The 24,370-nt window shown below is 45.2% G+C and overlaps 1 protein-coding gene across 5 annotated transcripts in view; it reads right to left on the bottom strand.

The window, feature by feature from the left end:
* The window catches only part of GSG1L (GSG1 like), a 57,659-nt gene extending 41,689 nt beyond the window's left edge, over positions 1–15,970 (bottom strand). Inside the window, exon 1 of one of the 5 annotated variants that reach the window (XM_074919400.1) lies at positions 14,919–15,970. In XM_074919400.1, coding sequence (XP_074775501.1) covers positions 14,919–15,219 — 301 coding nt within the window. In that variant the 5' untranslated portion in view covers positions 15,220–15,970. The remainder of the gene's footprint in view (positions 1–14,918) is intronic. The other 4 variants (XM_074919401.1, XM_074919402.1, XM_074919397.1 and 1 more) reach the window with 4 other exon arrangements.
* Between the last annotated feature and the right edge of the window lie 8,400 nt (positions 15,971–24,370).

Below are 24,370 nucleotides of genomic sequence, written 5' to 3'. Positions count from 1 at the left end.
ACTTTTCCTAGCCATATCGCAAAATACTTCAAGGATGGTGACACCCATGATTTAGTGACCCCAAAGATAGAGTTTCTCTCCTCTGGTCCCAGGGCTGGACCACCCTTGGAGAAGCACTTCCTTATACCCAACCTGAACTTCTCTAGCTGCTCTATCATCACTTGTAGTCATCCTTTCTCTATTTGTAGGGACTTGAACGAGCCCAGGTTCCTCAACTTCTTTTCACACATGGTGTACCTTAGGCCCCTGACCAAGAAATCCAAAGAAATAGGTGGACTATAAAAGATATTGTGCTGTAAGTAGGAATTATTCTCATCCAGAGACTCTGAGTTTTAGGGCCTGAGGTGTGTCAGGAATGCATTGACATAAAATCAAGGGAATATAGGGAGAGTGGCCTTTAGATTTGGACTCAGTATAAGCAGATTAAGCAGGATTTGTCATTCCAACCATATGGATCTGTGGTTTTGGTTTGGTTTTGTGGTGTTTTTTTTTTTTTTTTTTTCCGATGTAAGCTATTACTTTTATCCGTTTTATTTTAACCTTCAAGCTAACTGGCTAGCACTGAGTCATCTCTCACCTGCGGTTGCAGTGAATCTGAAGCCGTATTACTGGAAACCTTTAAGAAATACCCGACTCTCCAGCACGTTATCCCAAAACAGCCAAAGGGGAATGGCATTTGCTGCTACAGAAACTGCACAGGCTGTTCTGAGACCTGGAGGTACGTGGGGCCTTCCAGATACGTGGCAAGGTACGAAGCCTTTCTGACACGCGTGGGTACTGAGGAAGCTGATGGTACCATAGTGTTTGGCTGCAGGTGCCTCGTCTGCAGGGCAGATGCAGAGTGTGATCACACGTTATTGTGCATCCTCGTCCTCCCTCAAATCAGCTTGCCCAGAAAAACCACCTCTCCCAGGAGAGTTCGCTGTGACCGAAACCTCCAGTTTAAATAATATGGACAAAAAATGCTGGAGTGTCCAGAAAAAGTCCTTTTGCAGCCATAGCACAGAGAATGACTGTGGGCTGGAGCCCGACAAAAGCCTGGGAGGAGGTCACTTCACTTTCCACAGCTGGTATCTCAGTTGTGCCTGGCTTACTGCTAAAGGTTGTGGCAGGAACTGCCCAAACGGGTCCTGATGAACACTTCCCCACACTGTTCCTGCTGCTGGAGCACTGGAAACCCCATCTCCATTTCCAGTGGTAACCACTGGTGGTATTTATAGACTGCATTCATACTTCAACATGCAGACATGCCTATCACTGAGAACTGAAGATGTCAGCAGTGCTTTCACTGTTCCTCTTAGGATTTATTCTAAGTTATTTTTGGGTATCTTGTATAACTGATCTCTTAAGCCCTCTTAAGTTTAATTTTAGACTTGGCAGAGTTTATCCTGCTGTGCTGCCCTTTTCCAGATGCATCTTCTCCTCATAACCAGGCTCCTGAAGAGCCTTTAGAGAATATAGAAAGGGCTGTTTACAGATGCAACAAGAACAGTGTCTGGGATTCAGCCCCTTGATAGTCCTGCCTTCACCCAGTTGTGGCAGTGATTCTGACAGAGGAGGAAGCCAAGGAGTGATCTCTCCTGCACAAAACTCACATACATAGAAAGAAGACATGTGACCTGGCTTGAATACTCTCCACTTCCATGCAGGAGCAATGGCCACATACAGTGCATGTGAAGCTCTCTGGAGCTCAGCAGTGTCAGGGAGCTGCTGGAGGCTGAGGAGAAAGGACTGACCAACCACCTAAACATCAGTGAGATCAAAGCACTTGGTACCAGCTTCTTCTATGGCTTCCTGAGGGTGAGATAGAAACATCATCCATGCAAGCCCTTGCAAATCCATTCCCTCGTAACCAGACTGGCTCAGCATGGGCTCAGCTGTGTCTCTGCTGGGCTTCCCAGGAAGGGAACGTGGGTCGTAGGGGCCCACAGGACTGAGTGCCAGCAATAGCCCAAAATCTGTGTGTGTTTTTCTCTAACCCTAAGTAATCTAATCCTGCATGTGTGTATATCTATGTGTTTTTGTAATTTGCTAGGGAACTTCAAACTCAACCAGCCAGAGAGTGGGAGGAGACATATCTGGAAAGACCCAAGGCCTGAGCTGGTGAGTGGGTAAGAGTCTTGAGGTCTTAGCATGGATAACAGACTTAGAGCCCATGATAATATCTGAGGGACCATTCAAGTGATGCGCTTGTGCATCTACAGAGGGAAGGGGCGTGCGTGTTTCAGCAGAGATCTGCAAACCTGCTCAGCCAGAGAGGAGGAAGAGGAGCAAGCCTGCTGATGGGAGTGATGATATTTTTGTGGGTGCCGGTAAAGGCAGAGCTCTCTCTGGCTTGGTCTGTGTGGCCAGCCACGTCAGAGTCATGCATGCTTGCACAGGTGTGTGTGTGTGTGCGTGCACATGTGTGCACCTGCACCTTGCATACGTGCCTAGCCTGAACTGGGAAGGACACCAGCAGCAACGAGGCAAGGGAGGAGAAATTCCCTGGGCCTTCAAGTCCCGTGGGCTCAGGTTCCCAGGAGCAGGAGCAGCACCTCCTCAGACAGGCTCATTGAGACTCTTCCCATGTCACGGCTCTGCAGCTGTGGAAGCTCCCGCAGCATTTCAGATCAAATATTTTCCAGCTCCTCAGTAGTTTCTACTGAAGAAAGCTCAGCTTTGGGTTTCTGTGTGTTCTTAGGAAACAGTGTACAGGAAGATGTGGATTTTATCACTGTGTCAGTGCCAGGGACACAGAGAGAAAGCTGTGGCAGCGTAAGAAGATGATCTTTCTGTCTTGCTTCCAGCACGAGGCCCATACACTTTCTTCTCCTTCTGATGCTCACAACGTAGTCGAAGGCCGGAGCTTTCAGCTCTTCCAAGTCTGTGGCACATACTCATCATGAAAATTGTCTCATGCCTGCAAAATCAAATCATTCCAGGAAAGAGGAGAAGGCTGTGTGAAAGCAGGCACTGTTCTGGCAGAGCTGCCTTCTGGAGAAAGTAGAGCTGGTGAGAGTGCTGCAGGATGGGCCGGCGGCGCTGCAGGACACTGCTGACGGGCAGTCTGAGATGGTGGAGGGGTCACCCATGCGTCCCTGTCACCTCAGATAGGTCGGCCCGTTCCCCAGACACCTCCCTTTCCCTAGCACGTGGGGGGTAGTGGGGCTGCTCTCTTACCTTCTCCCCTAAGAGCCCCACTTCAGAGTCCCCCCCACGCTGCGGGCAGCCAGCACTCCGCTGGAGCCTGATGCTGGTTCCTCTTACCCTCCTCAGGCAGAGTTGAGGCATCTGTACCTCCCCAGCCTGAACAATTGTTTGAAAGGAAAAGCTACGCAAGAGAAGTGGCTTTTTCAAATCCCTCAAATTCAATCCTGCCAGAAAATGAAGACAAACGGGTCCCACAGAGCCCCCAGGTCTGCACGGGTCACCGGATCCCAGGCTCTGGGCTACTTTCCCCGTTATGCACCTTGTGGTGGGCACAGAGACACTCCACTGCAGCAGCCCAGATGTGCCTGGCTGCAGCCTCCGAAGTGGATGCAGGCTGACATTCTTCTGTGGGTCTGTGGAAGACACTAGGGAGCAATTAGAGAGCTCTACAGGGCAGCTGGAAAGGCAGGTCAAGGCGCACATGGATTGGGTCTAAACTACAGAACACAGATGTACTTCCGAGCTCAGTGCGCACAGGGGAATCACTCTGACTTTGAGCCTTTGAGAGACCCACTTGTACTCTACTGTTTCTTTCACCAGTTGTTAAAAATGTATGGTTTGTTTGATCCTGTCTTCAGGCCCCCACACTGCACAACAGTGGTTGGATTTGTCCTGAGTGTACCTCAGTAAACTGGTAGTTTAGATTGGAAATTGGGAAGAGGGCAGAAAACACACCCCAAAAAGCGTAGGCTTTTAGACAATATTCTAAGCTTCTAACATGCCTGTTGCAATAACAAGGACCAAAAGTTGATGGCCTGGATAATACTTATTGGTCCTGTGAGTTCTTTTCTCTCTGAGACAGTGACAAATGTCTCATTAATAATCAGGGCAGCAAAATAAAAACATCTCTGAAAAATCCTAGTTTGTATGTCTTCCAACTACATGGTTTCAAAATATTCTAGCTAAATAATTTGACTTGAAATAAATCTGGTAGTTCGGACTGAAAGAAGGATCTCTGTTTTAACTCTGCTTTTCATCTCAAAAAAAAAAAAAAAAAAGCTGTCTGTATTCACTTACTCTGTATAAAATTTTACGAGTTCAAAAGTACAGTTCTGATGGAAATTTAAATGATTAAATTTCATTTAAACAGCATTCCCTTTTAGTAACACTCTGGCTCCCAGCCTACGAAAGACAAGGTCCCCTTTTTTCCCAATAGGCTCTAACAAATCTTTATCTCTCCAATTATATCTCGAGTCATGTGATCCTGATGAGATCCCACATCATCTACTGAGAGTAAAATCATTGCATTTGTCTAAAAAAAGACATAACCCTCAAGGGATCCCAGCCTAGATGAGGCTGAGGACTCCAACACAACTTCAGTGTAATAAAGTACCACATTAGGGAAAATACAGGTTAATGAGCTCACTCAAACTGAGTTGTATCAGGTTAATTAATGAGTGAAATATTCCATTTTTGATTACAGTGATCCCAGACAGAGTATTTAATTGATTTTTTTTTTTTCCTAATGAAAAATTGAGTATTAATCTACAAAATCAACATTGTCCAGTTAACCGTGTTGATTTTGCTGGAGTGATATTTTCTTCTGGAAAATAAACAACATCATACTCTAAGATATGTGAAAACTTAAACTATGAAAACAACTGTTTTCTTTCACTCTGACAACTGTCATTCATAGCTGATGCCCATCAACATTTCTCTTCCTTCCAGATAACATGAGAATTTGTTCAATTTCTCAGCCTCTGCTGAGATAACTCACAATTTTTTTTTCCCTTTTGGGGTTGTTTTTAAATCTGACTGCTGTGCTACCGCTCTCTTTCAACCAACTCAAACTCTCAAAACTTTCTACTTTTTAAAGTGGAAAAGCTTAAAGCTTTCCACATTTTCAATTCAGGCATGCATTTTTCCTCAATTCACATATTCACGAAGAAATGATAATCATTTTTTCAGAGAGGTATCACCCACACTGTGGAGTTTCTCCTTCAATTTGTTGGAGCAGTAGAGCTGTGCAGGGGGCCACGGGTGCGGGCAGGGCAGGACATGCCCAGCACCTTTGTGCTAACTGTGACTAAGTGCCATGGCAACTGCATTTTCTGTACTGAAACTCTCCCTGATGTGAAAAATCTTGCACGGTATCTGAAAGCAAACATCTTCACAAGCTGCTCTCAAATCATGTCTGACTGAAACACATCCAAGTCACAAGACTCATCTGATTATCTTGGTAAGACCTGACGGGTGTGTACACACATCTGTCATTTGGAGAGTTGGAAAATAGTTCCGATTTCTAAATGATTGGGAGAATCAAGGAAACAGTGCTGCTGAGAGACGCTTTCAAGGATTCTGGTGTCAAATCAGACCTGACTTTATAATTCTGGAAAACATTAAATCAGACAAAGAGTTTTGAGTTGCTTTAAGCATTTTAAGCCAGGAAATGGGAAGAGGAGGGTTTCACCTGTTCATCCCTGACCACCTGCCACACGGTGCTTACTCTGTGCTAGTGTAAATATGCCAAAATAAACTGGTTACGGGTGGTCCAGTATCTGTGGGACTATAAGGTCTCCCCAGAAAACTGTGAAAGACTGGAAACGATGATCTTCACAGAAGGTGAAGCAGGACTTGCCTTCCACAATCTCCCCCGTGACTGCATTAGCAGTTCCATTCAGGCTGGTGATTAACAAAGGAGTAAGTAACCAGTAAGACCCTAAAGCCCTGGTTGTAGAAGAAACGTGGTCCAAGAGCTCCCACTCCCTCCAATTATTAGCTGTAGATCCAGTGGATTCCCTTTTAACCATGCCAGTGCTTCTCTCCAGATAATGCCCAACCAGAGTATTTGCAATGGATCTGTGCCCTAGCTCCGGAGATATGTGAGCAGGGCAGGCAGAGATGAAAATCACTGACAGCAAAGAAGGAAAATCCTTTTCACGGATGGGATTACTCCAGAAAATGAAAACATGAAAGCTGATATGTGCCAAAACGGAGGGAAAGCCAGATTTGGGACAGATCATTATTCTGACGGCAACGGCATGTCGCTGTAAGCACAAGCTGTGAGGTTGCAGCTTGAAACACGTGCAGGTGACTATAGGTAAGAGTCCGAAGGATTGCTGGAGGGGAGGGGACCATGAATGTCAGAGCCTGTACTACATCAACCCATATTTTTTTCTCCACAGTTCACACCATAACAGTATTTCTTCCCCTGGTTTGCCCATCTATCTGCTCCCTGTTCCTCTTAGCCATTGCGATTTAGGCTGCCTGTTTCAACGTGAACTCGAGAAACTTCTCCCACCTTCCCTACCCAGAGATGATGAGTTGCTTTTTAGGTTGAGGTGTTCTGTTTGTCCAGGCAGGCACACCTGACTTGGAGTGTGGAAACTGAGATAACCTTAACTTTTCAGACCCAGATTTTTAAAGGAAGCACACCGCAGTACACTGCAAATGAAGTTTTTGAAATCAAGTGAAAAAAGTTGTGCTTGCATTACTTCTTATTTCCGAGCTTGTACCTAACAACTTTGCAGCATTTAGTAGTTTTTGCCTGGCCAGGTGATGCACGGTGAAATCAGGCTGAGTGACAGTATGATGTGGTTTTTGGACTCTCCAAATCTAGAGAGTCTAGACGCGGTGGGATAGCTCTGCTCCGCGACCACTTTCCCACATCGTACGGGTGGTTTCTCTCCTTTTCCTCACCAAATGCAGCCAAATGCAGTGTGGAACACCTCAAAGTGAGTTTTGTTTGCATGTGACTGTTCTACAAGCCATGCCATTGCATAGTAATAACATCTGCTGCTTCTTATTTACTGTTATCTGTGGCCACTTGTAAGCTAGATAGATCAACAAAGGGTTAGAATCCCATTTTGTTTACCCACAAGAATACTGAATAACATTACACAGTTTGACAGAGGATCCTGCTAGAAGCAGCCTTACACCCCGGTAAATCCCCATTGTGGGATGTGTCAGTGAGCCAGCTCTGTTAATTCCCTGTAAGGAAAGTTTTAAACCCAGTGTTGAGTCCGGTGTAATTTAAAAAACATGATGATTGATATTCCATCCCGTATTCATTTCTGTAGCCCTGAATACATCTGTTCATTTTTTGCACAGACTGACACGAGGGCAAGCGTCTCAGTTCTCTTTGAAATATGGGACCTATGTGTTAGTCTTCCAGCACTTGGAAGTTTATTCCGTTTACAAGGAACTACCAGAACACCTCAGCTGCCTCCTTGAAGGCTACTGGGTTAAACGGTTGAGAACAGACACATCCAAAGAGAAAACAACACAGTTTTTGATGAGGTAGAGAATAACTTGTTAAATAAGGAGTGGTTCACTGCCTAGCCCCTTACTTTACTCTGTTATGAGTCTCAGCCTTCAGGGACTTTATATCCACATTTTCTGTATGATAGATGTTCATACAGCTAGTCTGTCTAGCAGGATCAGAAGGACCTAAAATCCAAAATTCCCAGTGCACTGCAGACACAAAATATCCCCAACATCCTATAAAAAACTGAATGTCTATAATAAAGCAATCACCGCCACAGAAAGCACAGCTATGTGTAGCACAGGAAGAAAGCAAGAGTCATTGTGAGGAACATGAACAAAACTCTTATCCTAGAGCTTAAAATTCCTGCGGCCAGGCCTATCTCATACTATAAGAAAAAAACCAGGGATTTGTCAGGAGTTCACAAGTGCTGTTCTGAAATGGACCCTTCCCCATGTTGTAAAGGAAGGCAAAAATTTGTGACTGTCCCTGTTATCTAGCCTGAGGGAAATTTCCCTCCTGATCCCAAATTAGATCATCGGTTTAATGTTCAGTGCATGAGCAGACATACCAATTAGATGCTGAGAAGCTGTAATAATGTCAACAGCAGCAAAGAAACCTCCTCACATACTGTCTTCACCTGTAGCCAATTTCTGGTGCTTTAGAGAAGGCATAAAACCCTCCAGAAAATGCAATAGGCATCGAGTCACAAGTCTTTTTTTTTTTTTTTTTTTTTTTTTTTCTTGGCTCCCACTGGTGACCAGTAGCAAATCTGACACTTGGATGTCATGAAATAGAACGTAGATGCGGCGTGAGCAAGGCAGCAACCAAGAGGGCTCCTTTCAGGCCTCCTTAAGGTACCAACAAACGAGCTTTGCAGGGCTCACCCCAAGCTTCCTCATGCCAGAAACATTCCTCTTCCTTCCTGCAGTTCTTCCTGTGACTTTGAGAAGTTTCCACTTCAGCCCATGGGTTTCCTTTGCTCACACTGCCCTCTGTGGAGGGGAAGTCCAGAGATGCACTTTCTGGAAACCTCCCCTTGGATTTTTACTTTTTTTTTTTCTCAATGAGAAGTTACTTAAGTCACATTATTTTCTTGATATTTATCCATATATACAAGGTACCATCACATCCCCTCTAGATCTTCAATTTGTAATACTAAAGAGGCCCAGTTTTTTCTCTTCTCTTCTTGAAGGAGATTCTCTTTTCCTTAACTACCTTGCAAATCCCACTCTGCATCTGTTTCCCCCGTCCCTTTTTCTTGCCACAACTATGCGTGATGGCACTAACACAACGCGCTGGTGTCACCCGTGCCTTGCACAGTGGTGTTGATTCTTCACAGGAACAACACCTCCCTTTCATTTCACAGCACTCTGCAGCTCACCGTCACCCCACAGTCAAACACTGACGCACAACTCATTTCTTATCTTTTGCCTGTAATTGATAACTACCTATGACCTCACAGAATTTTACGCCTTAGCGTTTGGTGCTTTTAACCATTTTTTAATTTAACATTCTTCTCACAGTTCTATCAGCTCACAGTTTTAGTTATGCAGAAAAATTTCTCCTCTGTAATGCCAATATTCCCAGACTTTGTGTCACAGCATATGTAAGCAGTGCATTTAAAGCAAGATTATTCTCTCCAGATAAAGATTTCTGTGTTAGAAATAGCAACTTCTTAGATTCCTTTTTGGCCAATAAGGAAAACCCGTAATCCCAGGGCTCAGTTCATCCCCTATGAGGAGGAATTTAATCTCCCCAAGAAGTACTCACTACTTTCTGCTGACTCTAATGAAGATGTTGATCTGTTTAGGCACAAACATCTACATTTGCTAATGTCCACAGGTTTCCCATAGGATTCATCTTGCCTATTTTTTTGTTACAGATTAGGTGATGTGACTTGTATCCCCAGTTCCTTTCTCCGAGATAGCTAATCTCAGCAATAACACAATCAGTCACAAAACCAAATTTGAGGACAACTAGAGATATCTAATCTCCATTGTGATAATCTTCCTTTTTATATTACTTGCCACAGCCTCCTTATAAGACTGTTCTTTAGGCAGTTTACAATCCCTCTATTTATCCCCATCATAATAAATAAAATAAAGTAAAATCTGCACCACAGATTCAAGGAAAAGGTCTGCCTGCTTCACTACCTTTGTATTGTCATCTCATGGTAGATATTTAGGGCAGAACAAATTGGTGAGTACAGGGTGATTCTGCTCGTGTGCTCCCCACGTGGTATCAGTACTGGATCAGTAGTGTGAGCACCGGGCAGAGGTTGCTCTCAGATCATCGTGTTAGTGACACAAATGAACGTTTCCTCCCTGGATCCATCCAACCCCCAGTTTGGGCCTTCACAACACTCCCTGGCAGGGAGCTCCGTAGGAAGGAGTATTTCTTTTTGTCTGTTATGCCTTACTGTTCTTAAATCAGGGAAGCAGTCAACAATATTTCTTGTCTGATCTCTGTCATTCCCAGTTGATCCCCACCAATATCATAGTTTTCTGTACGTCGTGTCTGCCTTCCAGCTTGAAGAGGCTGAGGCTGTTCAGCAGTCCCTAGTGTGGGCACATGCCTACATCTATCAGCACGTTGGTACCATTCTCTCCGTGCTCTGTAGTTCTTCTGTAAAGAATTTTCAGTGGGACATTTTCCATCAATTTTTTTTTTTTTTTTTTTTTGTAAATCCATAGAGACTGGGTCTAAAGCATTACCCTTGTTTAAGAAGTGATTCATCTTGTTAAAAGATCTACCTTTAATAAAACCCTACCTTTGATAAAACCCATTTGTTCCCATGTACTGAGTGCTTTCCCTGAAAACTGTCCTAAGGTTGCTGGGTCAAGTGGCCTGTATAATTTTTTTCCAGTCTTCTTTGAATACAGCGATGAACAGATTCTTGCTACTAAACCTGCATTTTTGTGTGCCAATTATTTCCACATCCTCAGATGGAGATTATCCAGACCCCCTGGGTTCAGTTCCTCTATCGCTGGACATTTTATCTTTAATATAGAGCTCTACCTCCTCAATTCCTTTTACCTCTCTTTCCTTCCTAAACAATTTATAACTAGCAATTTTTACATTCCAGTCATGCGAATAAACCCGCCAGGTTTCAGTCATGCCAATTATATTGTATTTCTCATAATCCAGCAAGAATTCCCAACTCCTCTTGCTTTTAATTATATACTCACAGGGTGCTTCTCCCCAGTCCCTCTCTCTGGACAGCTGCCCATGGTGAATCACACATGTCTGTTATCACATGGTGGCAGGGGAGAAGGGTGCTGCGGTACCACTCTGGATCTGTGAAAGTGTATGGCAAGTTCTTGTCTTGATATCTTACAGATTTATTCATTTCTGCAAGATCCACCTCTCTCATCCTCTGGCTCCTTCTCAAATGTGCATTTAACATCCATATTTATGGCCCGTTTTGATGCATCCTTACACACCTATACCAGTTCTGCTCTACTATTTACTCCTTAAAGCGTGCTAAGGAATATGTGATACAGAGCATGCAAAGAGCTACAGACCCCTTGCCCTCAAAATACCATTTGAAGAATATAAAACAAGCCTGTGCATCCCCATTCCCGATGTCCCTGACTTCTACGGAGGACGGTGAGCAACACTGAAAGGCTCCCTGTTTATTTAATGGGACAGGACTCTTAAAAGGCACCGAGGCAGCTGCTTTTCGCTCTGAATACGGATGTTATTACTGAGATTGTCTGCTTATTAGCAACTAAAACAAAATCTGAGTTCATGTTTTTTTTTCTATTAAAATGAAAGCAAATGCACTATTGAGCAAATTGGGCTAACTTGTCATTGCTTCCCAGCTCTCAAACTCCTCTACCTGTCGGGATAAGGTATGTCACCTACTTCACCTGTTAATTTTTTCATGGCATGTATGTTCTTGAGTACCACTGCTGCTATTAACGCCTCACTTGTCTGGTATCCTGTGAGGGGTCCAGTACTGACAAACACAGACCTAGACTGCAGGTGTGAGATCAGATATGCACTCAAAGTAATACTCAAAAAAGAAATTAAATGCTAGAGAGCTCAGCTCTGAGATGCCTGGCCATAGGAATTCATGGCCCGGGAGGAGGCACCAAGAGCCCTGTGTGAGTGCAGGACAGGACTCGTGACCAGCATGGTCTGCACAGCTCCTAGATGACCCGTGCTTTAGCTTCACGCCCTCCAGGAGATCAGGTGCATTGCTCTTACAGAAGGTACCTCCATCTGTGTGGGAACCAAAGCACTGAACCCTCTCTGAAAGGGAGAGCCTTCGTCCTCTTTTTGGTAGACTGGGATTCTGCATACTTTTGAGTCAGAAATCGTGCTAAATAATTACAGGACTCACCCACCAATTAAATATATATGCTGCAGTCCCTCTATTCCCAGAGGGGATTCACAATTATATTTCTCAGGTGCTAAATGCTTTTTGGACTCTTTAGCTGCCCTAGACATACAGGATAAAAATAAACTCTAGATTCTCAAATTATTTCAGAAATAATCCCAGCATTCAACCTCTGTTAGAGATGTCAGTGAAAACTAGAAACTTGCAACAAGCTGAAGGCCCACTTCGCTAGTCTCTGCACGGACAGGGGATGGCATGCTTTTTGCACCTCAACCTCTGGAATCTAAACGGACTTTTCAGATAAACACTAGGAGGAGCAGGCACTCAGAAATTTCTTTGATTCATCCTAAATGTCATTTGAAGGTGTGACTGACTCCCAGACCCTCCAGTCAGCTGGAAGCCCTTCAATCCTATCCCTCGAGTATCAGCGTTCTGGGAACGGGTCCTGTTGTGTCTGCATGACGAGATCTGCCGTGTTGCAGCTGCACCAGTGCAGAGAGCAGAAAGTTTTGACAGTACAGTGACTGTAGGGAGAGAGAAGGCTGGTGGTTAGATGAAGAACACGGCCCACAGCTGGGAGTCTCTGGAGGGTTTTGACAGCATCACACCACAGAGAGTGTTACTGGCGTTCATGTGCTCCTGGTGGGATTCATGTTGCTTAACCTCAGGCATCAGCAATGAGGAAAAAGGGAAAGGACTGTAGGAGTAGTGCTGACCATAGATTGTGGCCATATGTTCTGCTGACGGAGGTGTGAGGCTATGGAGTGGCTACTGAAAAGACTTTGCCTGGAGGGAGGCTGTTGTTGCAGTCATTTTCAAGATGCTGTTGGTAAAGCTTTAAGAAAGATGTTATCGAAAGCGTGGAGTGCATTCATGCTAGGGATTTGGACTGCTTTAATACACTACTATCTGTGTGCTTTGTGGTATTTTCTGGATATTCTCCTGGCATCCCAGGGTGTTCACTAACAGCATGATGACCTGTGATACCTACAGGACCGTGGTCAGTAATTGTGCTGTGGACACTGTGATGAGCCCACGGATGCATCACTAAAGATTTATTGAGCGCTGGGGGTGCACATGTAAGCGTGATGACGGTGCTGTTGGACTGGGGCTGGCTGCTGCCTCACTGCCCTGGAGCTCAGATAAAATGATCACCAGTCAGGCTGCAAAAGGCCGTGACAACATCCTGACAGGCTGGTCGTACAAACCCATAGGTCTGAACAAAGCCCTTTCACTGCTATTTTGTGGTGACGCTCTTAGGGACAAATTTAGACCTGTGTCTATTACATCGTTCCTGTCCTTATCAGAAAAAAAACCCAAACCTATGGTAAATCCTGACCAAGGCAGCTGTCTGTCTAAACTAATATATCCCTGCACCTGGCTGGATTCTTTCCAAAGGTTGATAACTCCTGGTCTGCTAACTGAAGTATAATTTTTCACCAAGTTAGTGTTTCAAATAAGAGGAAACACACATGTGGCTGCTGTGACGGAGTGGGGAGTGACAAACAACACCTTCTCCCCTTGTTTCATCATAACTTTATAAAGCTGGCTTCCACTTTCTCCTGAAATCACCCATTACAGCACAGCTTTGTTTACCCAGTACAGAATAGATCACTGTATTTCTCTTCTCCCACAGATAAGTCAGTTTTCTGAGTGGGCTAGAGTCACACAGTTACAACTTATCTCACACATAAATCTTGGCTTGGAAAGCTTTCAATATCTGCCAGAAATTTGGGCATGCTTGATTGTCCCAATCCCAGCTAAGATGCTCAAGAAGTCCGACAGTCTTAAGCTGCTCACTCAGGCTGCTGTGGCCTAAGTTTATCTTCAAATCAGTAAGACAAATAATCTTTCTTCTCCTTTTTTTTTTTTTTTTTTTTTTTTTTCTAACATCACAAGGGTCACTTTGGTGCTCTCATTTCAGCACGGAGCTGTTTATTGACAGTCCCAAGGTTGGAGTTCATGAACTTTTGATACATTAAATGAAGTTTTAATGACCAACTAATTCTTGAAGCACTCTCCTCAAAAATATCAGTGAGTATTCACAGCACCTTGGGATGAAACGGAACTGTGAGCTGCCCTTCAAGTTTGCCCCACCTTATAGCACATCCTTCCAGAGCAGTTTTGCCAAGATGTCATAAACTTCCCATTATCAGGGAGGTTGTGTCCTCAGAGACACCACATGCAGAATGATTAACTGTTCCTCTCTCCCAGCAGTGGTGAAGGACCAACTCCCCAGCCTACTCTTAGACAATGGCAGGACAGAATGGAAACGGCCCAGCAAGGAGGAATCAGTATCCATAAGCCACTCTCATCTCATACTGTGTCACATCTGTAAACTTTATTTTCCAGTCACATAATCTGGAAAAAAAGCTCTTTCAAAAGCAGAGTTCAGATGTTAGCTCTACCAGACAGCTCTGGGAGTAGGGACTGTTAGTTTGTGTCTTTTGAGACTTAAATCAGTCCCATGGCTGCTACCTTCCATCCACTCTCCAGTGTTTTATTTCTTGATAAGTGCCAGGGTACAGCAGAGGAAATGAATGCACTGGTAAGCTGGCTTCTCAAGTGGTTCTCAGCAAGTAAGTGGCTGATGGGGGGACAGAAATGAGCTTTCTTGTGCCCAGCTGTGCCCTTTAACTGCCATTTCTCTACTCCAACAAACACCCAACCCAGCCACCAGGAAGGGGTTGTGGGTGGTCTTTTACTTAAGGGATCCCAGCAAAGAGACACTCCAGGCTACAGCATCGTCAAAACTGTGACCTTTACGTTTCCCTATCATTCAGGCCGCTGCCCTAGGGGTTATTTCAGGGGCAGTTGCAATGAGATGTCAGAACCTCCTTGCCAACTGCCCCCGGGTGTCTTTGGGCGCTCCAGGGAGCAGCTCCCAGGAGGGGAGCGCTGACCCGGCTGCAATGCCCATGAGGTGCCACATCCTGCTCGGCGGAGGCTCGGCTGGCTTCAGAGCACAGACCCTGCATCAGCCAGCAGGTAAACAAGCAAATCCTTGCTCCGGCTGGAAACAGGTTGCTTTTCAACAAGGAACTGTTAAAATCCTGCTCTTTCTGCAGGGTGAATCTGCTTTAAGATACAGCACAGAACAGCTTGCCTGTGTGTTTATCACACTGAGCCAAACACAAAGCAACACAAGCTGGAAGGAAGTTGTTTTATACTTACCAGCAGCATTGATATTTTCCTCACAGGAGTACCAGATCCCAGTGTGGAAATACCTGAAAAGGAAGCGGTCATCTCCCGTCTCCCAGCTGTAATGAACCACATTCTGGTTTGTCTCGTTTGCAGTCTCATTCCCGCTGTAGTTGAGGCAGTTTGTCTTCTTGTCTTTCCCACAGCTCGGCTTGGGGACCCTCTGTGTGCCCTCACACCAGTGGGTCGTGATAAAAGCTGTTGTAGAGAAGAGGAGAGCCATCAGATTCAGACTCACTGCTAGCAGGGCTCTGCATCTTCGATTTGTCTTCATGGTAAATCCGCCCTCCCTCCCCCTCCTGCTGAGAGAAGAAGTCAAAGGGGTTTGTTTTATTTTGGGGAGGGGGGGTGGGTTCAAAGCCTCTCACGATTCAGAATCCAGTTTTCCAGGCATCAAAACTCTCAGCTCCTTCCAATCTGTTGTCGTAGCAGTGAAGGAGCCGCTGCAGCCAGACTCCCATTCTTCCCCTCACTTGAAATCCTGCCTTTGTGCGCTGGAGGAGCAGCTGCAGGCGCGGAGCGCGGCCGGCCCCGCGGAGCCGGGCTGCCTCAGCGCGCTGGCGGCATCACAGAGGCTCTGGCTCACGCAGAGCACGGCGAGCGAGCCAACATCTGCTCGGGTACCACACATGATCCCCGGGGGCCCCGCAGCCTCCTCCGCGGGGAGACACCGCCCGGCTGCGGGACTCGCCGTCCTCTGCTCCCATAGGGTGAGGAGGAGAAACTCGGCGGGAGGCAGGAGGCAGGGACAGAGCCTGCCCGCTCCCACCGGCCTCGGCCTCGCCCGACCTCGGGCACCACTGCGGCGCGCTGACAGCCGAGGGGGACCGGGGGGAGGCGTCACATCTTAGTCCCCAAAAGAATCATCGTTTGGAGCTGCCAAATATATATATTTAATTTTTTTTTAATGCACCGGAGGGTAGAGATTTGTCCAGGAGGAGGAGGAGGAGGGATCAAGAGGTACTTCAGCTTTTCTGCTCTGAGCTAGTGAGGAGCAAATCAAGGGTTTGATTCTGCTGTCAGCGTGCCGGTGTCGTTCTCTGTCTTCAGGGGCTTGCTCTGGCACTCAGCAAAGCCCCAGAGGAATTTGGATTTGCAGGTGCCTAATGAGCAAACCCGGTGTCTTGCACCAGGCCAAGCAGAGCCCCTTCCTCAGACTTTCATTTCCAGACACAGCCCATGCAGATGCTCTGTTTGAAGTGGGTCTGTAGGACATTTTGCAGGTCCAGGTTTGTGCAGACAGAGAGAATTAATTAAAGAAAACCCTGGCCTTTACTCCTCAGATGGCAACGCCGTGAGAGCAGGGAGCACTGCATAATATCCCATTTCCAAAGAGAAGTGCACTGTCCTCTCTTGTTGGTTGGCCAACTCGTAGCGTTCATGGCCCCTTTCCACATTGCTCAGAGCTGTCTGGTGAGTACCACGTGCTGTGAGGGGACCAGGGCACCTCGAGGTAGTGGTGGTGCAATCTGTATCCAGGCACCGGGGTTGGCCACGTCTGTCACACAACAGCTCTGCGTCCTTAGTAAACGAATGCCATTTTCTGTGGTGAAGAAGTTGCACTCACCTCCTGGGCCTTGGACTGGGGGATGTTTCCTTCCAGCCTTGTCTGGAGTCCCTGCAAGGGCCATGGGGATGCTCGTGGCCTCTCAGGGTTTCCAGCAAGCCCTGGCAATAGCCATGCAGCCACACAGGCTCATACCAATAGATGGGACAGCACTCTCTGTACTCTGTTAAGCCAGCACACTGACTCAACGCCCAGAGCTCATCCTCTGCCTGCCTGCCTGCAGACATGGAATGTGGTGGTAGTTTCTCCAGCTCTCTGAAGAAAGCCAGGAAGGACCAGGTGAAGTTTCTCCTTAGCAAACCACCATACAAGACTTCAGGGACCTGTTCCTGCCTCCCTAATGCTTCCCTCACAGGTAACCGTAGGACTCTGTATTATGCCTCTTGTTGTGCCTGTCCTGCATGCCTGGTGCCAACCGTTTGTGAGATTTTTCATGATTTATACAGCTGGCCTTAGCCATTTTGTGTTATAAATAAGCTCAAAAGTTAGTAGAAAATTCTGCTCTGTGAGAACAATTGCGACGGCAACTTTGCAAGGTGAGTGAAATAGCTTTGTACTGCAGACACTTCCCTACCCAAGTGCCCTTCATTTTGTCCGCTCCTACCTGCACGTGATGGCTCCGACCTCTTCAGTGCCAGATTTTTCCAGTGGCCTGCACTAGAAGAGCCAAAGTCTTCTTTGGCCTGTTGGAATGGCACTGCACTTCTCCCTGTTCCAGTCCTTTCAGTATTACATTTTGCAGTCAAATAATCAGCATTATTTCCTTGGTTTTAATTGCACACAAGAAATACAGATGATAGCTGTTTAGAGGACTGCAGGATTATTACTTCAATTATTTTTATGTTGCAGGACATTCTGCCTAGTAATGCGTTTGTATATTCCTGTGTTTCTCAGGCTTAACCACCTGCTTAGAGGAATAAACAGTGCACTTTAAACTTTGACAGAATTCCTTCACAAGAAAGATAGCACTCTTCTTCAGGATTATCTTTCAAGTCGCTGTCAGTAGCTGAATCATCACACTTTTCCAAGTGTGAATACAGGTCTTTACAAGTCTTTTCTCACAAATCTTCTCTATCTACTACTCTGCGGCTTGTGTTTTCTGGTCCCAGCACCAACTTCTGCACACAGTTTCTCCCCGTGCCTATCTCCCTCCCTCAGGGCTGAGCATCCAAGAGTTTGGTTATCTGCGATAATTTTTTTCTAAATAATTTTTAGATTTTGGTTTTACTCCTAATCCTAACAGATATTTCTATTTCTGTTCGTCTTTATTTTCTTTATTCTTGTTTTTCGGGCTGTCAGGACTGCTGAGAACAGAGACAGTGGCAGTACATAAAAAAAGGCAAAATAAAGGAGAAATTTGGTTTCTTTTCTAATACAGAGCTTTTAGAACCTTAAGCGTTTTAAAATATTCAGCATAAAGTAAAATATGCTCAAAGACAGAGAATTTTTATTCCTGACAGTTTTTTTTTTTTCTAATTATTAGAGTCCTCTGGCTGTATATGTTTGGATTACTTGAAAAGAACTCATGCTGTAATGCTCCGACTATTTCTCTTTATATAATCTCTGTTCATCAGATTTGTTGAGTATAAAAATGGAAAGATCATACATACATTGCAAAAGGAAGTTCAGATGCCTGGATTAAGCTGTATTTATGTGGTATTACCTTTGATAGTAAAGCAGAAGGGTTTGAATGCCACAGAGAAGTAGTTTTCATATTCTGGCTACAAGAACCCTTAAAATCCTTTTTTTTGCAGCAATAGCTTTTCTCTGATGTGAGAAAAACTACCTTCATGAGTTACAGCTAAACCCCTTTTCCTTTACTATTTCTCATAGGATTAGTGTAAATTGTTATTACTCAGTATTTACTTGAGTACAAAAAGAATTTGACCCAGAGGATTTAAAATACCGATTCCGTTTGCAAAGGAACTCTTTCAATCAGGCTCTGCTTTTCACTAGTGGGAAACAGAAGCAAAATGAGAGGGAGAGGGAACTTTCGGGTCCCCTGATGGTGATGGGGGGCACGGTGAGCTGTCTGGCTGCTTATTTGATACCAGCAGTTGACGCTGGCATTATGGGATTATATGCTCATTTTAAGTCAACAATTAAAAAACTCTATAGTTTTTCTTTAAATTCTCATTTCTCACAGGTCTGTCCTCCCGGGCTCCTCATGTAATCGTATTGCCTTTGTCATCTGTCACTGGCCTGACTGCCACCTTGGGTTGGACCCCTCCTCGTAGCTCATCTTTGCTTTTCCTCAGCACCAAGGAATCCACCTGTTCAATTCATTCGTCTTGCAAATGGTTAGAAATCTCCTTTTCTAGTCAGAATTTTCCTCCTTTGACATAGAGATCAGCATAGCCCATCTCTTTCTTCTTCTCTTATCGTGGCAGATATGAATTGTTGGTGTGTCCTCAATATACTTCCCCTGTCCCCACTCTGTCCATCAAAATGTCAAATTTTGCCTTACCTCAGTCACATAACAGGATTTACTTTTATATTTGGGGAAGAGGGTTAGGATGGAAATGCTCTACATACTTCCCTCAGAACACTACCACGTCTGTTAGTCAGCTACGCAGTTTGTCTTCTATCCATTCCATATGCAGGCCACCTTTTGCTGGTTTTACCTAATTTTTTTCTTTTTTTCTCAGAACTCTAACCCAAAGTAGTCTGTGTTCAGCAGCGATGCTTAGCACTCTGAGCCCACTGGCTGAGCTGGACAATCCTGTTCATCTAAGAGATGCTGCTGAGATTACTGATTTTTTTAACAGAAATTAAGCCTTCAGCAAATGGACAGTCTCACTAGGGTATATTTAAAGGTGGGCTGAATATTAATACCACATGAAATCTTGGTCTTCAGTTTAACTTTTGACTTGAAACATGTCTTTCATGCACTTTGCTTGTGGGCATTGAGTCAAGCACAAGATGATTGCTCAGGAAATTCTTCCTGTTCCTAAACTGACCAGGCAAAAAATGGTTTCTGACAGTACTGTAGCAAAGACCTTTAGCAGTCTTGACAGAAAGGAATGCAGTAAAACAAACTGTTGATTCTCCTGTATGTTTTCCCCATAACGATTTCCCCGGCCCAATGTCACTGGTCAGTAGACAAGACATTCCTCGCTGCCTTCATCCCACTCTGATCTGCAGTCCGTCCCAAACAGAGTTAGATTAATCATCCAGCACTGCTCTCTGTATAAAAACTGGCTGTTCCATATTTTTGTAACAGGGCTGGGATGCTAACAAATTTGTACTTATCTGGTATCTGCATTTAATTCTTCCAGCAGCTGGTGGAGAGGAAGGGAGATGAAAGGAAGTGACAGGTCTGAGTCATGTTGTAAATCGTGTCTAGGAAAGTTGACTGGATAAGTTGCCTGAAAAGGCAGTCCAAAAAGTCAAGGCTCAGCAAGTAAAATATTCCCATGCCCATTCCCAACAGGCCGTTTACATGTGTCCACCTGTTCTGGGAGTGAATAAAATGTGATGGTATCCTGCATTTGACCCTGAATTAGAAATTCTTCTGCCTTGGAGATACCAGAATTATTTCCTCGCAGTCAAGATACATACTGTTGGATTGGATTAAGATAATAGTTTAATTAATATTTAGTAGGTTTTTTAAGACTAACTTTGCTCAGACACATTTAAGTTATCATAAGAAGTTACAGGTCCGCTTAAGAAGAACTCTAAAAGCAGAACTCACCTTCTTTATGGCTACAGTTAAAGAAGCATTCTTGCACAACAAAGCCTTAATGACAGCTTGTAAACCTTTCAAAATTCGTAGGCTCCTTGGCCTGGCTAAATAGTAGCCCCAAAGCCACAATAGACGTAGCAATGCTGAGAAACGTCAAAAGGCTCATTACACAAACATGTTCTTTTATAACCCAGGCATCTGATTTCCACATTCGTATAAAGTTATACATTGTCATAGCCCACTGTGCCTTTGGAGGTGCCTAATCTGCTAACTACAGATGAATTCATTTATATCACTTCCATTTTTTGAAACATTGCTAGGGTTACACTGACGCTGGTTGATCACTGACAGTTGATCAAAATCTTTTTAAACAAGACAGATCTCAGAAACGTTGCATCCTAGCCCTGGTGGCAAATCAACCAAATCTCAGATGGATTTAATGAAAATTTGATTTCTTCCTCGGAATAGACTCAATCTCTGAAATAGCATTTTAACTCTTCTCAGATATCACATTGCCCTTCTTTTTTTTTTAAGACTTTTTTCCCCTTTTTATTATCAATATATTTCTAGGGACAGAATCTGGAACGTTTACATGACTGTAGTTTTCAAGTTTTGCCTGGCAAAGAGTCACTTGTGTCATTTATCTGAAGAATAATGCTGCTTATTTGTATATCCATGTATTTTATTCCCATAATAAGGATTCATCCATATGCCCAGGCATTGTAAGTGGTAGAATATGATTTGGCAATGAGATTTTACTTCAAAAAGGGGTGGTTGGGCAGATTTGTTTGAGCAAGGCCTGTACCCTGGGGTTCATGTTTCTGTATATTCTCTGCAGAAATCATACCCTGTACAAAATCCATTTGGGAAAACAGACTTTACCAGAGCAGAGCAGGCGAGGTTACTTACGTACAGGGATGAGTTTTTGATGGGGCCAGAATGACTTGCAGAGATAGAGTGTACATTCTGTCACTGAAGGCATATTCCAAGGCAATGGATCAAGAGCCCCTAGGCCGTGCTCATGATCTCAAGTGGTGTTGCTGGCTCGGAGACAAATGGATGCAGGGTAGTGATCCTGGAGGTGAGAGCAAAGTCTGGCAACCCCAGGAAGCAGGATAGTCAGGCTGGCTCCCGAAGCTGAAACTGAATTTTACAAAATGCTGCATTCAGTCTGCACTGAGACAAAAGCTACAGTACACAGCAAATTTATACATACAGCGAGCAGATTTAAAACATTTTGGTACCACATCTCAATTTGAGCAGAAGTCTTTTCCCCTGGGAAGACAGTAGAAGACAAAGCAACAGAAGTAAAAATCAAGAGATCGATAGAGAAGCAAAACAGAGAGGAAAATATATCTCTTCATGGCAAAGCTAGGTAATTGCATAACTGTTCCAAGTGGAAGAGAAAAGGTCAACAGGCAGATGACAGGCTGGTGCACAGAAAGCTTGTGCCTAGCAGGGGACAATATTTCACAGTGCATTGGAAGAAAAATCAATGATTATGCAGAAGTGACTAAGAAAATGCCAAAGTGTATGAACAATATGAGAAGCTGAGAAGGCCTGGGTAGGACTATCCCATAATGACACACAGCGTCACGGTGAGAGACATCCTCTAAACTGCAGGACATCTGAGGTAGCACCAAGCTCAGCGGAGGGATGGGAACAATGTCAAAATTAACGATGAAGTTGTACCAGATGGCAGAAGTGGGAGTCAAGGCCAGAACTTGGCAAAAAGAGGGAAAATGTTAGCCATCAGCCTGTCTGGATAGCAGCAGGAGGGATGAGATATGTGAGCAACCTGGAGGATGAGCAGGACACTACTTAACTGAATGAAAGCACAGCAGTGAACAGATAGGGATTATACAGTGGGAGGTTGGTTTGAAGACCACAATATGTTAAAAAGTATAGAGCTGCAGCTGGTTTGTATCAAAGACCACTTTCACAGGACTATGGGAACTCTCTGGTCTCAGCAGAGGGGCAAAATAAAAGAGCAACTGTTCAAAGGAAAAATGCAATAAATCTTCCAGGAACTTAAATGGGAATGAAGTTGCAGGAGGGAAAAATTTCAGCAGCAGCATAAGGACTGCCCGCTCAGCTCTGGAGCCTGGGGCTGCATTTCCAGGCTCGCAGCCGATCATGAATATTTACTCTTTCCAACCCCTTCCTTGACTGAGTTTTGGACGGGGAAAAATCCCTTCTATTCTCAGTTTCCTGCAAGCTCTCGGTAGGGAGCACCTCGCCTCTTCACTTGGCCTCTAAGTTGACGTGTGTCTTTGAAGAGGTCACCCTCTTCTCCACCATGGTGGTCCTCAGTTCCTTCAGGTGTGACAGAAGTCTGGTACTCTGCAGATGTTACTATAACCCCCACAACACAAAACGGACTGCACAGCTTGGGAGAGATCTAGAGCACTCCGTTAAAACGGTTCTGCCAAATGTGAATTGTAGAATATTTGTGTTGAAAGGTCTGTCTGGAGTTCTTTTGATCCCACCCTCCCCACTCCAAGATAACTTCAAACCTGGATCAAAACGACTGGTGGCCTTGACAAGTTCAGCGTTATGCCCAGTATAATGCAAGAGTGTTTCTGTTCAGACTTGAGATATTTTTTCACTACAAGGACAGCCAAGGAGGTGAACAGGTTGCTGAGAGAGGTTGTGTAGTTTACATTTTTGGAGATTTCCAAGCTCAGACTGGCTAAAGCCCTGAGCAGCCTGGTCTGAATGAGAGCTGGCCCTGCTCTGAGCAGGAGCCTGGACTAGAGACCTCCTGAGGTCTCTTCCAGCCCGGATTATCATGGGATCACATGAGGAGCTACGCACCACAGCTAGTATTCCCCTCTCCCACCCACACGCAACAACCCCATTTTGTTCCTAATGAACAAACATTCCATCTTGCTAATGAAGGGCAATCCTGTGCTTTCAGGCATCAGGATTCAGCATGAGAACCTTCACAAACTCCTTCACGGTCAGAAAAGTTGTTACAAATTTAGTTTGGTTTTCTTTTTTCTCCCGTTGCTCTAACTTCTCTGAGAGCTCCTTTGATATGTGATCATCTACTGGCCCTGCAGGCTCCCTGGCAAGCATCCCATTTCTAGGATCTATAATTAGTTGAGATGTTTGTAGGGAATTGTATCTCAAATTCTTTTTGTCCTCATTTATCTTGTGTTTACATTTAAGCAGATAGAAACTGCGATCCGTCCTTTTTTTCTCATTTGGATATGACTTAAAGTTTTTGAAGGGTGCCTTATTGCTTTTACTATCATCTCTCACCTTGCTATTTCACCATGCCAACACTTCTCTGCTCTTCCTAGAGTCTCTGTTGACAGGTGGAATGAATTTACGTTAAGGCTCTGCGATGTCTTTAAATAGGCCTCATGCTCTTGATTTGGATGTCTCATAAAAAATTAAAGGATAATGTAAAAATAAAAAAGGCTGTTAATGTCCCAAGGGACAATGAAGACACGGGTCCTTCAGCTCGCTTGTGGAGGGGGTTGATAACCCCCCCTGGGGTCAGTGGCTGGAGGTCTGTGTCCACGACCGGCTCCGACACGGTGCACCCGTGTCACCGGGATCAGACTGTGCTGCTGGGAATCCTTACCAGGACCTCGCTCTGTCGGGAACTGCCTTGGAGCTCAAGGCCCGGCCCTTGGTCCTTGCCAGGGCCAGGCTGTAGCTCTGTCTGTGCCTGGGCCATGTTTGATGCCCCAGTTCTGGCCCACCGGCCTCAGCACTGCGGAGTTGCCCAGTGACTGGCCTGACCCCGGCCATTGCCCCCAGACCTCCCTGTGTGGGCACCGGGGGAAGTGTGAGCTGTGGGGAGATGGCGACCAGGGGCCACCTCACCTCGCCGAGCCAGCACTGTCCACCTGGGTCCGTGGTGGGGAATGACAGACCCGGGGTGGCACAGCAGACCCTGCTGCGGGCAAAGTTACCCCCTTTACCCATTAAACATGGCTGCACCAGGAAGGCTCAGGCTGGCAGTTTCCTCTTTTCTCTATTTTACTCCAGTGCTGAAGATCTGTAAAGCAAGTGGAAGCTCCTGTCAAACCTGGTGCTGGGACCGAGGGCTGTAGGGGTGAGCAGGATGTCTTTGGGGGAAGATCACTGCCCGCCGGCCTGCGCTGCCAGAGCGTGTCCTTGGCTGTCAGTGACGGCCTGAGCTTGATCCCAAAGCAA

Source organism: Athene noctua, chromosome 15 (assembly GCF_965140245.1).
Source record: "Athene noctua chromosome 15, bAthNoc1.hap1.1, whole genome shotgun sequence".
NCBI classification, from domain to species: domain Eukaryota; kingdom Metazoa; phylum Chordata; class Aves; order Strigiformes; family Strigidae; genus Athene; species Athene noctua.
Note: the sequence above shows the minus strand (reverse complement) of the source record. Positions and strands in the feature narration are given on the sequence as shown.